Here is a 12,930-nt window from a genome sequence, read left to right on the forward strand (position 1 = left end):
TCACACGTTGCATTTGCACATAGACACATAAGTCTTGCTTTACAGTAATGTTGAGCTGGCTATTACAGGAAAAATTACAATCATAGTGTGCACCGTTGTGGTAATATTATGCACTATGGTGCAGCAAAAAAATTTAGCTGAAGTGGCACCAAGCCGACACACAGGTGTAGCTGACTTACAGAAGCTATATTTGTCTGGGGGGCTAATCCTATTGAATGTATTTATGTTTACACAGAGAGTGGTCTAAGACATGATGCAAGATCAAAGAAGTGAGTGTGAAAGACGTGTGATCTGGGGGGTGAGGGAGATAGAGTTTGGCCTGGAAAAGGGAACCGAGTCAGAGACAGATGAGGAGGGCACAAGATCAAACGACACACGCTTTCACACAATATGCCCTTTATATTGGGTCTTACTAGTAAAATAGCCCTTCTCTGTGAAGATCAGAACAGAGCCTGGTTTCAGGACAGTGGATTTCAGAGCCTGGATGATAAAGGAGTGCTCACAGCTCAGATTTCAATAGTATGGGATTAGCTCTGTCAGTGGGTTTTACTCTGATAAGAGCAGTACAGGCTTTCAGGTGTTTTCCATGAGGCTTGGTATCTTAGTTGAGGTTTAGTTGCAGGAATCAGCAGACCAATATGATAGTGTTTGTTAGTGTGTGTGTGTGTGTGTTAAAACGCTGTCGCAGACGCATGATGTGAAACAGGCCCGGTGGCAGATTCATGGCAACATGATGACAGAAAGCTGAAATACTCTATCCGCCCTTAAATTAAATCATCACTCAAATACGAAGGGGAATTTGTAAACAGAATTAGAAATGCAGCACCCAGACCTTGGACACAGGCTGATTAAAGCTTTTTGCCCGCGTTTATTCTATTTCCAGTCGAGTGAAGAAGCTTCCCTGCTGCAAAGTAGATGGCTGAGTAATACACACAAGTAGTTGTGTTTAGGTATTAGATTCGAGATCTATGCTTCTTGGTGTCAAGTTTAGTTTTTTTTTAATAAATAAGGGATTTGTTTATAGTTATTTTCAAATGTTTTAGTCAGTAAGGGTTAGGGTTTATCTTCTGAAAATAATGAAAGAGGCTGATTAAAGTTTCAACAAGTCCAGTGTGACTCACTCAAATGGCATATTTGTCCCAAGTCCAAAGAAATTCTGTTTATAGGAACTTAAAACAGTGTTATATTTGAAAAGCAGTGTTCTGTGATTTTTTTGTTGTTGCCTTTTTTGGTTGAAAATTCCATAATTGATGATCATGTTGTCATTTTGTTTTCAGTTTAGTGGCAAAAGGCCACCAAAACCTCTGTGATGGTCTTGTGGAAACCAGTTTCAACATTCTCTGTGGTCTTGTCTGTTTTCATCCACTCAGGTGTGGAGATGAAATGACTAACTGCACTGATGTGTGTCAGAAATAGGGGTCAGTGGCATTGTTAATTCAATAAGGATGATGCTATTGACTGGACAACAAAAAGGCAGATTCATGCAGATATACTGTACTGTACATACCATAATGACAGGACAGGGTTTCAGATGGACAAAGTGACTCGGTGAAGCATGATGGGTTTTTCCTCTGGACACATTCCCTGTGCATGACTGACTGTTGCCTTTCAACAACTACAGGGTTTCCCGCAGCGCTTTCCTGTTAAGGCGGCCGCCTTAACAACAAAGAGCTGCCGCCTAAACTAACGTCTTAAAAAAAATAAAAATGTAGCGATATTCGCCGCCGCCGCCGCGGACGAGCGCCTTCATTCATCTCCGCATCCTCTCACACACATACACACCACAGAGAAGCGCGCATGCATAACAGCAGCGCGCGTGGCGAAACTTAATACGGCGCGCCGACCCCCCCCCCCCCCCCCCCCCCCCCCCCCGTCAACAGGACAGACACCACCTTAACTAACACATTTTCTGGGGGAAACACTGAACTATGCACATGTTTTTCTGATGATTCTTATAAAGCTGTGAAAATGTAAGAATACGTTTTTTTTTGTCCTGACACAAATGAATACACATGTCTATAAAGCTGTCTATTTCTTACTAAGTACAGACATGCGGTTAGCTCTGTGTAGTCACCTCTCAATGAACTTGAATCCATATTAGATAGCACACAATCTCCTCTATATATGCATTATGTCATATGTAGAGAGGACAGGACTGATCTGAATAGTGAATACATCTCTCAGCCATAAAAGAACCGCATCACTCAGACATTATTGAACAGAACCTACTTTACTTCCTCAGATGTTTGAGTATTCATGTGAAAACTGAACTGTTGATAACCCAGATGATTACATAATATCCATGTTTATCATAACCTATTTATTCATATTCTATTTATGGAGCTGATTATGTTTTCTACAAATGTACTTAATAATAATTCAACTGTACTGTGTCGATGGATAATCATTCATTTGTATGCATACCAGTAACATCTGGCATCTTCTTTATCTTGTGTTTGTCACAGATGTCCATGGACAACAGGAAGAGGCCAGCAGCTTCCTCCGGCAGCGGGAGCTTCTGGTCCTCGTCGTTCCGGCGCCAGCCAGCCAGGGTGCTCATCGTGGAGGCGCTGCCACCGTGGTGGTCAGAGATTTGTTCGGTGCTGTGCGATGCTCTGGATAACTTCCTGTCCCTGGCCTGTAGCGTGGATGGACCCTGCAGGATACCACTGCTCAGCCTGTACGCCATCAGCAGGCAGCAGGAATGTCTACTGCCGTTTGTGGTAAGATAGATAAAGTATTTTGTAAACAATCAAAAAACGCTTCATCTATTCCATATTATTGCTTTTTTATTTTGTACCTCTTTCTCCCCTTTAATCTGCCCTTTGTTGTTTTCTGTCACCCACATTATCGCTGAGGGCTCCAGACTAACTTTTTTTACCTGGAGCACAGTGGCCCCTAACTTAAAATTTTAGGAGCGCAAGCATAAATGTTAGGGGCCACACAGAAATCGACTTGCAAAGTAAATTTTCACATTTCCTCTAATTTTCACTGTATTACTGATAAATACTTTGATACATGCAGAAACTATAATGTTTTAAATTCATATTTTATTGTGCAAAAGTTTTAATAATTAATAATAATAAACACGTTACAGCCTACAGCTTAAATACTAAAAACAAAAAGTTAATGTTTAGGCTACACTGACCAATAACAGAACAAATAGACACACAACTTGTGGTAAACTCATCCTAGAACAGATCCCCCCTTGGGTGATAAGGTGTCTGTGGCCAGTCCTTGTACTTTTGGCCTCCTTGTCCTTGCCTCCGCTCCAAGATGTAGAGAAGAGAAACACACATTTCTTTTCACATATTAGCCAATCACAGTGGTCATTAAAAAAAAAAAAAAGTTGGCAAATTTACTGGTCGCACATGCGCGAGTAGATGAAAAATGTACTCGCAACTGTCTCAAATTTTAGTCGCAAAATGCGACCATTTAGTCGCAGTCTGGAGCCTTGCTCTAACTTTTTTCTCCTGCCTCTCTGTTTTTGCAGCAGGTCCGTGGTAACTTGGCGCGGCTGCACTCCTGTGTGGAGGAGCTGAGGTCTATTCCAGGTGAAGGCTGCGTCAGGGGAGCAGCCAGAGGAGGCGAGCTGCTCCGACAGGCCGTGCTGGACAGTCTGCAGCAGTTCAAACAGTACAGCAGGCACACCAGCACCGCAAACCAGGCAAACAACAGCAACAACAACACTTTGGTGGAGGTGTGCATACTGTACATTGACCTTGCTCATGCACCAAACAGCACAACAAAAAAGATTCAAAACCCTTTTTTTATTCTCACCGAAATCATGGTTCAAAGGGATGTTTGCTGTGGTGAGCTGTTTGCTTTTACAACGTGTGTTCTAGCAAAACTTTGTGTTTGACTTTGTGGCTGCTAATTGTGTCTTATAGAAGCAACAGCACTCAGAGGGACAGACTTGTGAATGATGCTGATGAGTTATTTAAATAGACGTGCATCTCCGGCCAGCCCTAAACAGTTAGTCTATTATAGGCTGGCATCATTCTCTAAACAAAATCAACGACGGTCTATTATAGGGGCTTTTAAACCGTTGTTGATTATAGCACTGAAAGTAGATGTAATCCAGTCTCTGTGGCATCTGCTTTAAGCTTCACTTAACATTAAAGTGGTGAGGTGCTTCTTGATAAGTTCTTAAATATTGTAGAGATAGTGGAGCGTGAAGCCAGGATGATGTTCCTAAAAACACCTCATGTTGTTAGGCCTTTGTTAAGATCTTCATCCATTTGTGAATATAGTAGAAGAAGTTTATTGAGGTCATCACTACTGCACATTTATAAAATGACATGGTGCTTCAACAGTATTTAAAGGGAACAATACAAGTCACTTTTCCACTGTCTTGCTAACCCTCCTCCCGGCCATGTGCATTTGTTTGTTTTTAACAAAGCTGGCGAGAAAGAAAACAATCCATGGAGCGGTGGATAATGTATACATCATATACGATGTGTATTATTTGTGTAGTCTGATCTGTCATAAACAAGAGATTTCGGATTTCGGGGTGTGTTTGTGCCGCGGTGTCACCGAGACGTGAGCTGGGAGCCTCCATTCTCCCCTTAAGAAGTCATTTAACCATCACAATTACACCAAAGCTGTCTAATTAAGGATATCTTGCATAGTTTGCTCTTTAACTCCCAGAAGTTCATACTGTACAACCTCAGAAGTTTTGTTTACCTGGGGATTGAGCCGAGAACCCACTATGACAAAAGTTAAGAGCTGAATCTGTCTCACGGTGTTTCACTTGGCAAACAGCTCCTGTGAATCACAGCCAACATCAGATAAAGAACGGGACCAACGTTGCCTCATTTCCCCGCTGAGTGTCAGCCCCGTACACTCCTCGCTCTTGTTTACATATATTTCTGAGGGAGCATTAAATTGCGATTTGATGGCAGATTAAATGATTAAACGATACCTGTTGACAAAGCAAACAGCAGCTGTAGGCAGTGAATAGCACAATTACAGTTTAATGAGAGCGGTTGTGCTTTAAATATTAGCTGTACTGAAATTAAAAATGACTGATCTCAGAAAGGATTAGAGCCGAGAAAAGTTTCCGTAACTCATAGCCTCAGACAATGACGCAGTAGGCTGACAAAACCTCAGTTCAGACAGTGTGAGGCTATAACACACAGGACAGTAACTTCACTCCTGATACAACAGAGACTCTGTCTCTAGGACAGTAAAACCATATTCGTCTGAATGTGGAATTAGATAACAGTGACTCACAGTACAGTAACCACTTTGTCAGTTTTGCACATCTTTATTGATTATGAAGTAATTTCCTCCAAATATCTGGCTCTTTTTATCTCTTTATATCCATCTCTACAGCTGCAGACCGGGCTGGCCTGAATAGATCCCTTTTGAAATTCAAGCTTTGTACTTCATGCTAATGTAGTGAAGAGGCTCCACTTGTACCTGTTAAACAGCCCTCCTCAGGTACAATTCACTGGATTCAGCTGCTGCGAAAGAACACAGCGAATTATGAATCTCATTAGCATGTTTCTAAAAGCTTTAATGGTCCATTTCAGTGGCTGAGAACTCTTCACGTCTTACATGAGACTGTTCAGTTAAATCCAGCTCATGTGTACGTTTTATATTGTGCCTTACTCATCCGCTGCAGAGCCACCTGTGAGAGAGAGCTACTAAACTGACATCAGAAAAGCTTCAGAGGCTTAGTAAGTACCTTCTCGCAATCAGCTATCACATGTTAGAGCCAAATCCATAGGGTGGATGTTTTTTTTTACAACTGCAAATCCTGGTGTAATCTGCCTGCTAATGTACAGTACATCGCTCCATTGTGATTGGAGTGGATGGAATTGTTGACGTCAATAAAAGATCATAGCAAACGACTTAGATGCAGCACATCTAATACTATAAATAAAGAAAAAAAAGAAGAACTGTTAATTCACATTCATGTTATGTAAGTCAAAGCCAGCTTTAGGCTAATATTCCAAACCTGAGACTTGGATACAACATGTTTGATGTCAGCAAACTGCAGCTAAGTGGAAGAGGGAGATTCGCTGACATCGCTGAGAACGTCTCATTTGTTAATTTTAAGTGCTGGACATATGGGGTGGAGCCTGTTGATGCATGAGGCCTTCTTGTTCAATTTGAATGCCCCCTCTGGATACAAGGCACTGGCTTGTTGATGAGGATTTCTCAAATCCAGCCAGCTTTATTAGGAAGCTCTGGACAGATGATTACACTAAGACCCACTGTTTCCGACAGCAGCAGATATGAATAGCACCATTAGGAGACAGAGACACTAAGCAGAGACAGTGTGTGTGTGCATGTGTGTGTGTGTCTGATCCACTCGTACAATACACATTCATGTATAGGTACATTTCTAGCCTTCATGTGTTTTTGTGCGTCCTCGCTGCGGCGCACGAGGCGTCAGCGACTGATTGTAATTTTGGCGAAAACAGCAGGAAGCAGAGAGCAGATCCAATCAATAATCACATTATATCCATTTACTGCTGCCGTTAATGTGATTCAGTTTGCCGCTTAACGTCAGCCTAACATTAGCTCATCTTCTGTTTCCCATGCAAACTAATTTCATCTGTCGCCATCGCATAAAAGACGATGTTGTCTTTTGTGTAAATGTTCTGCAGGAATCTTTATCATCAGAAAATGATAGTCCATTAGCAGCAGTGTTGTTCATTTGTGCCACGTCAGTGAGATGATGATGATGATGATGATGATGGCTCCGATAGAGAAAGACTTAAAATCTCAGACAGTACAGCAAAGAGGGCAGTTGAGTTTTATGTTTATGTAAGTTTATGGTCGAGTTGTGTCATTGTCACATATGATATTCCACTTATCTCTTAGGGTGGGGCTTCTCTTTACAAGGACTATTACAGCCACTCTGGCACTGTGTGTTTATTTCAGTAACTGACTGTAATTAACTGTATGTCATGGCTCTGAAACATACATTACAGTCATAGCCAAGGAATGCTTTGTTGTGGTATTTTGTGTCCTGTGCTTCTGCATATGTGACATCTTGTAAAAAAAAAAAAAACAATACAGTAAGCTTTCATGACGCCAGCTGGAAGCATTCAAGAGTAAAGCTTCTGGGGAACCACAGTGGGGTGGGACATGAGTGTGGCCTAATAACAATACAATTAAAAAAAGAGACTTTGGCAGAACGGAGGCGACTTAAGATGGAAGAATTTGAATGCTGGCGCATCTCCAGTGGCGGTGCAGTATTCCTAGGGTTTAATTAAAGCCATCAATCAGTCAGTCAATAAAACAAGTCATCTTTACAGCTACTGACCAAAATGCTGTTGAGTTTAACCTGAAGATTAACGACTTACAGATTATGATTCTCACTTTCTCTTTGCTGCAGGCACGATTTTTACAGCGTGGAAGCTCTGTTTACGTTTAAAGGTCCAGTGTGTAATATTTGTCAAGGTTTACTGGCAAAATCTGACTATACCCATGAATATACAGTATATAAGTGTATAAATGCTATAAAATAAAATTTGTTTGGTTTTCGTAGCCTTATAATTCTTCTTTTATATATACATATAGAAAGGGTCTTGTTTTAGGGAGAGTCGCCATCTTGCGCCGCCATGTTTGTACGGCAACGAAAAATCCAGCCAGTCAGAGAGCACGTTTCTTGAGTTTCGTATTCATAAATAAACAAACGAAGAAGGCGGAAGGAAAGAAGAAGGAGTAGGAAACAGTAGACATATCGTAAAATGGTTTAGATCTTCACCTCATCGCTCCATGCTCCAGTTTTTTTGTCCTCGGAGGCCACCGTCACTTTGCCGACGGGAGGGGTGAGCGAGCGCTGCAATCTAGAATCTGAACGCTAGATATCACGGTTTTCCCCCCATTTTACACACTGGACCTTTAACCTTTTTCTCCTGGAACTGGATTCATGAGGCAATTTTCACATACGTTCTTCTCACTGTCTTTACAGGTTACCGTGGTGACCAGCCAGCCAGGGAAGGGCATCGTCCGCCATCTGGAGACGGGGCTCAAAGACGCTGACCTGGTGTCACTGAAGCGGCTCCTGGTGGTTCAGATCAACGCTGCAGGAGACTGGGGCCAGGACACTCCTTCACCTGAGGCCACATACACCAACAATGAAGGTACAGCAGACACAAATACACACAACCTGTACAGGTACTGTTCATATAGGGCAGGGACACTCGCACTGCTTATCAATACAGGAGGATTAGTACACACATTCAAGCAACTTGAGGGAGGTCTGTTATCTATTTCCTGAGCATACTTTACTCCCCCTCCCTCCTCTGTGCCGTCTTAATCATCTTCAGTGCGTTTGTGCTGCGTTGACCCATTTATTGTATTTGCGCTGTTTGCCACATATCTGCACTCAACACTGGAGACATGTCACAATTTATAGAACTTGGCTCCACTCCAAACATTTGCCGAACCCCCTCAGAGAGCCTAATTTCAAAATGATATGTCATTACAGGAAGGTTCAAATGGTGTGGTCTGGGTAAAGTAGAGAGCGCAGTGAGGATTAGATGGAAACCAAGGAGAGGAAACGGAGAGTGAGAAAGAAACTAAGACAAACATACTGGGAGAAGAGAGAAGGAAAAAAACAAGTTGAAGAGAGAGGGGTGTGGTAAATGCAAGCTGTAAAGTCTTGCCTGTAAAAATATTTACACACCATCTGAAATATTCATTCCATGTTGACGTATAGCTACTGTATCAGCGGCTTTGTTTTCTCACCAGGGTTAAAGACCTTGGAAACATGCTACCAATGATCCTGTGAGTCTCAACTCGCTTGACACAATCGTGTCAGTTATGTAATCCTGCCTACAACCTGGTTCATTATCAAACCAGAGGTAGCATGCCTAACGTCGCAACACCATAATATGTTGTCATGATTTTGAAACTAGTGGTCAGCTTAAAGCTATGGTCGACGTTGAGAAAGACGCGGAGAAAGATTTGAAAAAAAGCATTCGTGTGGCCCTCCCCTCGGAGCCTCCTAACAACACACCCAACACGCCGGCCGACAGAAACCAAACACGGCGCCGGCTTTGAATGTGGCGTAACAATGTCGGATTCACAAGTCACAACTTCCACAATAGAAATGAAAGAAATTAAAAAACTCAGCCTCACTTTTCAGGCCCATATCTTAGCAGAGCTTTCTCCATCGGTCAAACGATGACCTGATGTTTACTTAGTTTTGAGTCCTCAATTTGTCACATCTCTTCGTCTCTGCTTTGTCAGTGACAGACTTGCACTTTCTTTCGGCCTCTGAATTCATGTATTCAGTTTATATAAATATATAACATCAGGCATCATAAACAAACATCATATGTCTATGGCTGAATTGCTCAGGGCGCTTACAAACCGCTCGTAGTTGCAAATGCAGAAGGGACAAGGACAGGACAGGTCAGGACAAGGAGCAGGGGAGGGGATGGAGGGTACGAGAGAGAGAGTGCAAATTTGAGCAGGGAGAAATGGCTGTGATTGGTCAATTTCTTTGCAGGCTTGCAGCCACTAGAAGATTTTTTGGTTCCTTTTGCTCTTCACATTGTGTAGGTCGTACTATTGGGCCATAACCACCATCTAAATGATGTTAATAATAATAATAATAATATCAATCGTTCTCAACGTCAATCCTAGCTTTAAAGGGGTAGTTCAACATTTTGGCAAATTGGCCCATTGCCATAATTGCTATAGTCATAGCAGTAGGTTCGTTACCTTTAATTGTAGGTGTAAGCTATTTTTAGTACAGCGGAGCGCAGCAGCAGGCTGCTCAGAGCTACGCTATGGAGGCTAAGGGAATTTCTTGGTTTCCCTCATCAAACTCATCAAATACAAAATCCCAAAACTCCACAGCGCTTTTGTAGACAAGTTGTGACCTGCACAATCACCACGCTATGAGATAATGACGGAACGATACGAAACGGAGCCGTTTTCGAGGTAAATTCATACAAAACCGCTGATGCGCGTTGCGTTCAGGGACAGTTTTTCAGCAAGCAGTCTCCGTATTTACCCTGTATTTACCTCGAAAACGGCTCCGTTTCGTATCGTTCCGTCATTATCTCATAGCGTGGTGGTTGTGCAGGTCTTGTGTGTGTGTGTGTGTGTGTGTGTGTGTGTGTGTGTGTGTGTGTGTGTGTGTGTGTGTGTGTGTGTGTGTGTGTGTGTATGCCGGTACAATCGTCTCATATTACGTGCGCACCTATCAACTGGACGTGTCACACCCGCGTGCTTTGACGCCTGTGCAGCAGTCAGCGCCTGACGTGTAATGTAGTTTCCTCATTGACTTATAATGGCCCCCCGTTCACGCGCACGTTCACGCGTGATGGCTGCTGCACGCCTGTAATCACACTACTATGGCGAGTAGATTGTGCCACGGTTACCCAGCCAAAGGAGACTGTCGTGTGGAATTGACGTCTGAACTACGTCGCCTCACCTACGTGTTGATAAGTACGTCGCCTCACCTACGCCGCCGCCCCCACCCCCACCCCCCATCCCTCCTCCCCACCACACACACACACACCTGCAGTTTGTAAAAAGTAGCTACTACTGCCTAAGCTGCACAAAGCACCGTCAGTGCATATAAAACACAGCTTAGGCCTAAGAAAAACAAAAAGTGAATCCAATATTGAAAGACTGGAATTCACTCAATTGGGGAAAGTGACGATGAGGGGATCGACGTAGCCTACTTTTTTTTCTTCCAACTTTATTGAACAACAGACAATTCAGACATTCCAGCTCACGTGTCAGTACAATAGCTAGATTTACACATGACAGCATAAGAGTTAACTAAAGAGAGAACAATATAATTAACAATAATAAAAAATACATTTCTTGGTGACCGAGCTTGTAATCAATAATGTTCTTGTTATGATGTTTAAGTTCTATGATTTCAGCCCAGAGGAGTGCAATTGTTTTAATGGAGAGAGTATGAGCGATATAAAAAAAAAAAAGCACGATCGCAGCCTGAAGCAACAGTGTTGCTGCAAATACGACGAGAGGAGGCTGCTTTTAATTTTTCTGACAGCTCTTGCGCTACTTTTAAATATGAAGCTTTATCCATTTAAACTAGGAGCAACATCAACTGTCATTTTAAATTGTGTTTTATATTGTTAAATATTTCACTGATCGCAATTATAACACGAGTGTGTGTTTCATTGGAAGCGAGGCTGGATAGGTTACAGTGAGGTTTTTTTTAGGTGCTGCTGCAGCTAGGTACAAGCAAATCTCATAAACAAAGACCTTTTTAAATGTGAAAACAGCGGAAACTTATTCAAGATTTGAGTTTGGGCAACACTGAAATATAACAGGCGACACATCGGAATTAATTTATTCACGGCCACATTAAGTGAAATTATTAACTTTACCGATTATCCATCTGATTATCTGTCCTGCTGCGAGCGAACAACTTCTATCAGTGGTGACTGTATATAAAAGTAAAATATAGGCTATAGCTAATGACCTCTGACGCTCAGGTCAACGGGTGAGGAGAACATCTGTAGGCGGAGACAACTCTCGGCGGAGACGCTCAGAGAGAAAGCGGATCAGCTGATCTCTCCCTCTGTACAGACGCTCCGTTCTGATCCAGATCCACTGGACTTTCAAAGTAAAGGTGACGCAGCTGTAAATGAGTTACATGGTGAAACAGCGGCGCCCTATCCGATTTTATGATTAAACTCTGAACATAACCTGGTGTGTGTCATAGAGGAGGCTCACCTCTGCCATTCTGTGTTGATTTTGAGCCAACAGGTCACATGAATTTTTTTATATATTTTATACAGTAAATATGGGCGTTAGAGCTCAATAACTCCTAGGTCAGGTGACCTGTTGGCTCAAAATCGACACAGGATGGTAGAGCTAAGCCTCCTCTATGACACACACCTGTTTTTATTGCATTTAAACACATTTACTATTTTATATGAATTTTTAATATATTTTATACTGTAAATATGAGCATTAGAGCTCAATAACTCCCAGGTCATGTGACCTGTTGACTCAAAATCAACACAGGATGGTAGGGCTAAGCCTCCTCTATGACACACCTGTTTTTATTGTATTTGAACACATCTTATATTTTCTATGAATTTTTAATGTATTGAGAAGGAGCGAATGTCTGTCAAAAATCCAACTTAAAACTAACTTCACTGCAGTCTGACGACGGCGTAGTAGCGACGACGTGTGTTTCACACGTCAATGGTGGAGACGTTAGTTTCACACGTCGTTTCACACGTTTGTGGTGACGACGTACTTAGTTCAGACGTCCAGAGCAGGCGTAAATTTGTTGGTAATTCTAACATACGCCGCCGTCACGTCGCCGCCGTCACACGTTCCTTCAGTGCACTCGCCGTGACGTCGTCGCCGGTCTCTCATCTGCTGTCCCGTCCACTCCCATTCAAAAATCCACACGTTCAGACGGCGACGGGAGGGGAGGTTGCTCCTTCTCCTTCTCCTGGTAATCCTTGATTTGGCACAATCCACTCGCCATAGCTGCGCAGCAACAACATCTGCGACCGCACGTACGTGTGAACGCGTAACATAATTTGTCAAACAGTGACTGACAGACGTGCACACGCTGCTTCATACGTACGCCGCTTTTGTCACGCGTGTATGGCGAGTGGATTGTGCCAAATCAAGGATTACCAGGAGAAGGAGAAGGAGCAACCTCCCCTCCCGTCGCCGTCTGAACGTGTGGATTTTTGAATGGGAGTGGACGGGACAGCAGATGAGAGACCGGCGACGACGTCACGGCGAGTGCACTGAAGGAACGTGTGACGGCGGCGACGTGACGGCGGCGTATGTTAGAATTACCAACAAATTTACGCCTGCTCTGGACGTCTGAACTAAGTACGTCGTCACCACAAACGTGTGAAACGACGTGTGAAACTAACGTCTCCACCATTGACGTGTGAAACACACGTCGTCGCTACTACGCCGTCGTCAGACTGCAGTGAAGTT

At 43.0% G+C, this 12,930-nt stretch overlaps 1 protein-coding gene across 1 annotated transcript in view; it reads left to right on the forward strand.

Moving 5' to 3' along the window:
• Window positions 1-2,465: 2,465 nt before the first annotated feature.
• m1ap (meiosis 1 associated protein) overlaps window positions 2,466-12,930 on the forward strand; it is a gene marked incomplete at both ends in the record, with an annotated part of 50,269 nt that continues 39,804 nt past the window's right edge. Inside the window, 3 exons of the mRNA XM_083993151.1 lie at window positions 2,466-2,723; window positions 3,494-3,700; window positions 7,934-8,105. Coding sequence (XP_083849277.1) covers window positions 2,466-2,723; window positions 3,494-3,700; window positions 7,934-8,105 — 637 coding nt within the window. The remainder of the gene's footprint in view (window positions 2,724-3,493; window positions 3,701-7,933; window positions 8,106-12,930) is intronic.

Source organism: Trachurus trachurus, assembly GCF_905171665.1.
Source record: "Trachurus trachurus genome assembly, chromosome: 18".
Classification (NCBI taxonomy): Eukaryota; Metazoa; Chordata; class Actinopteri; order Carangiformes; family Carangidae; genus Trachurus; species Trachurus trachurus.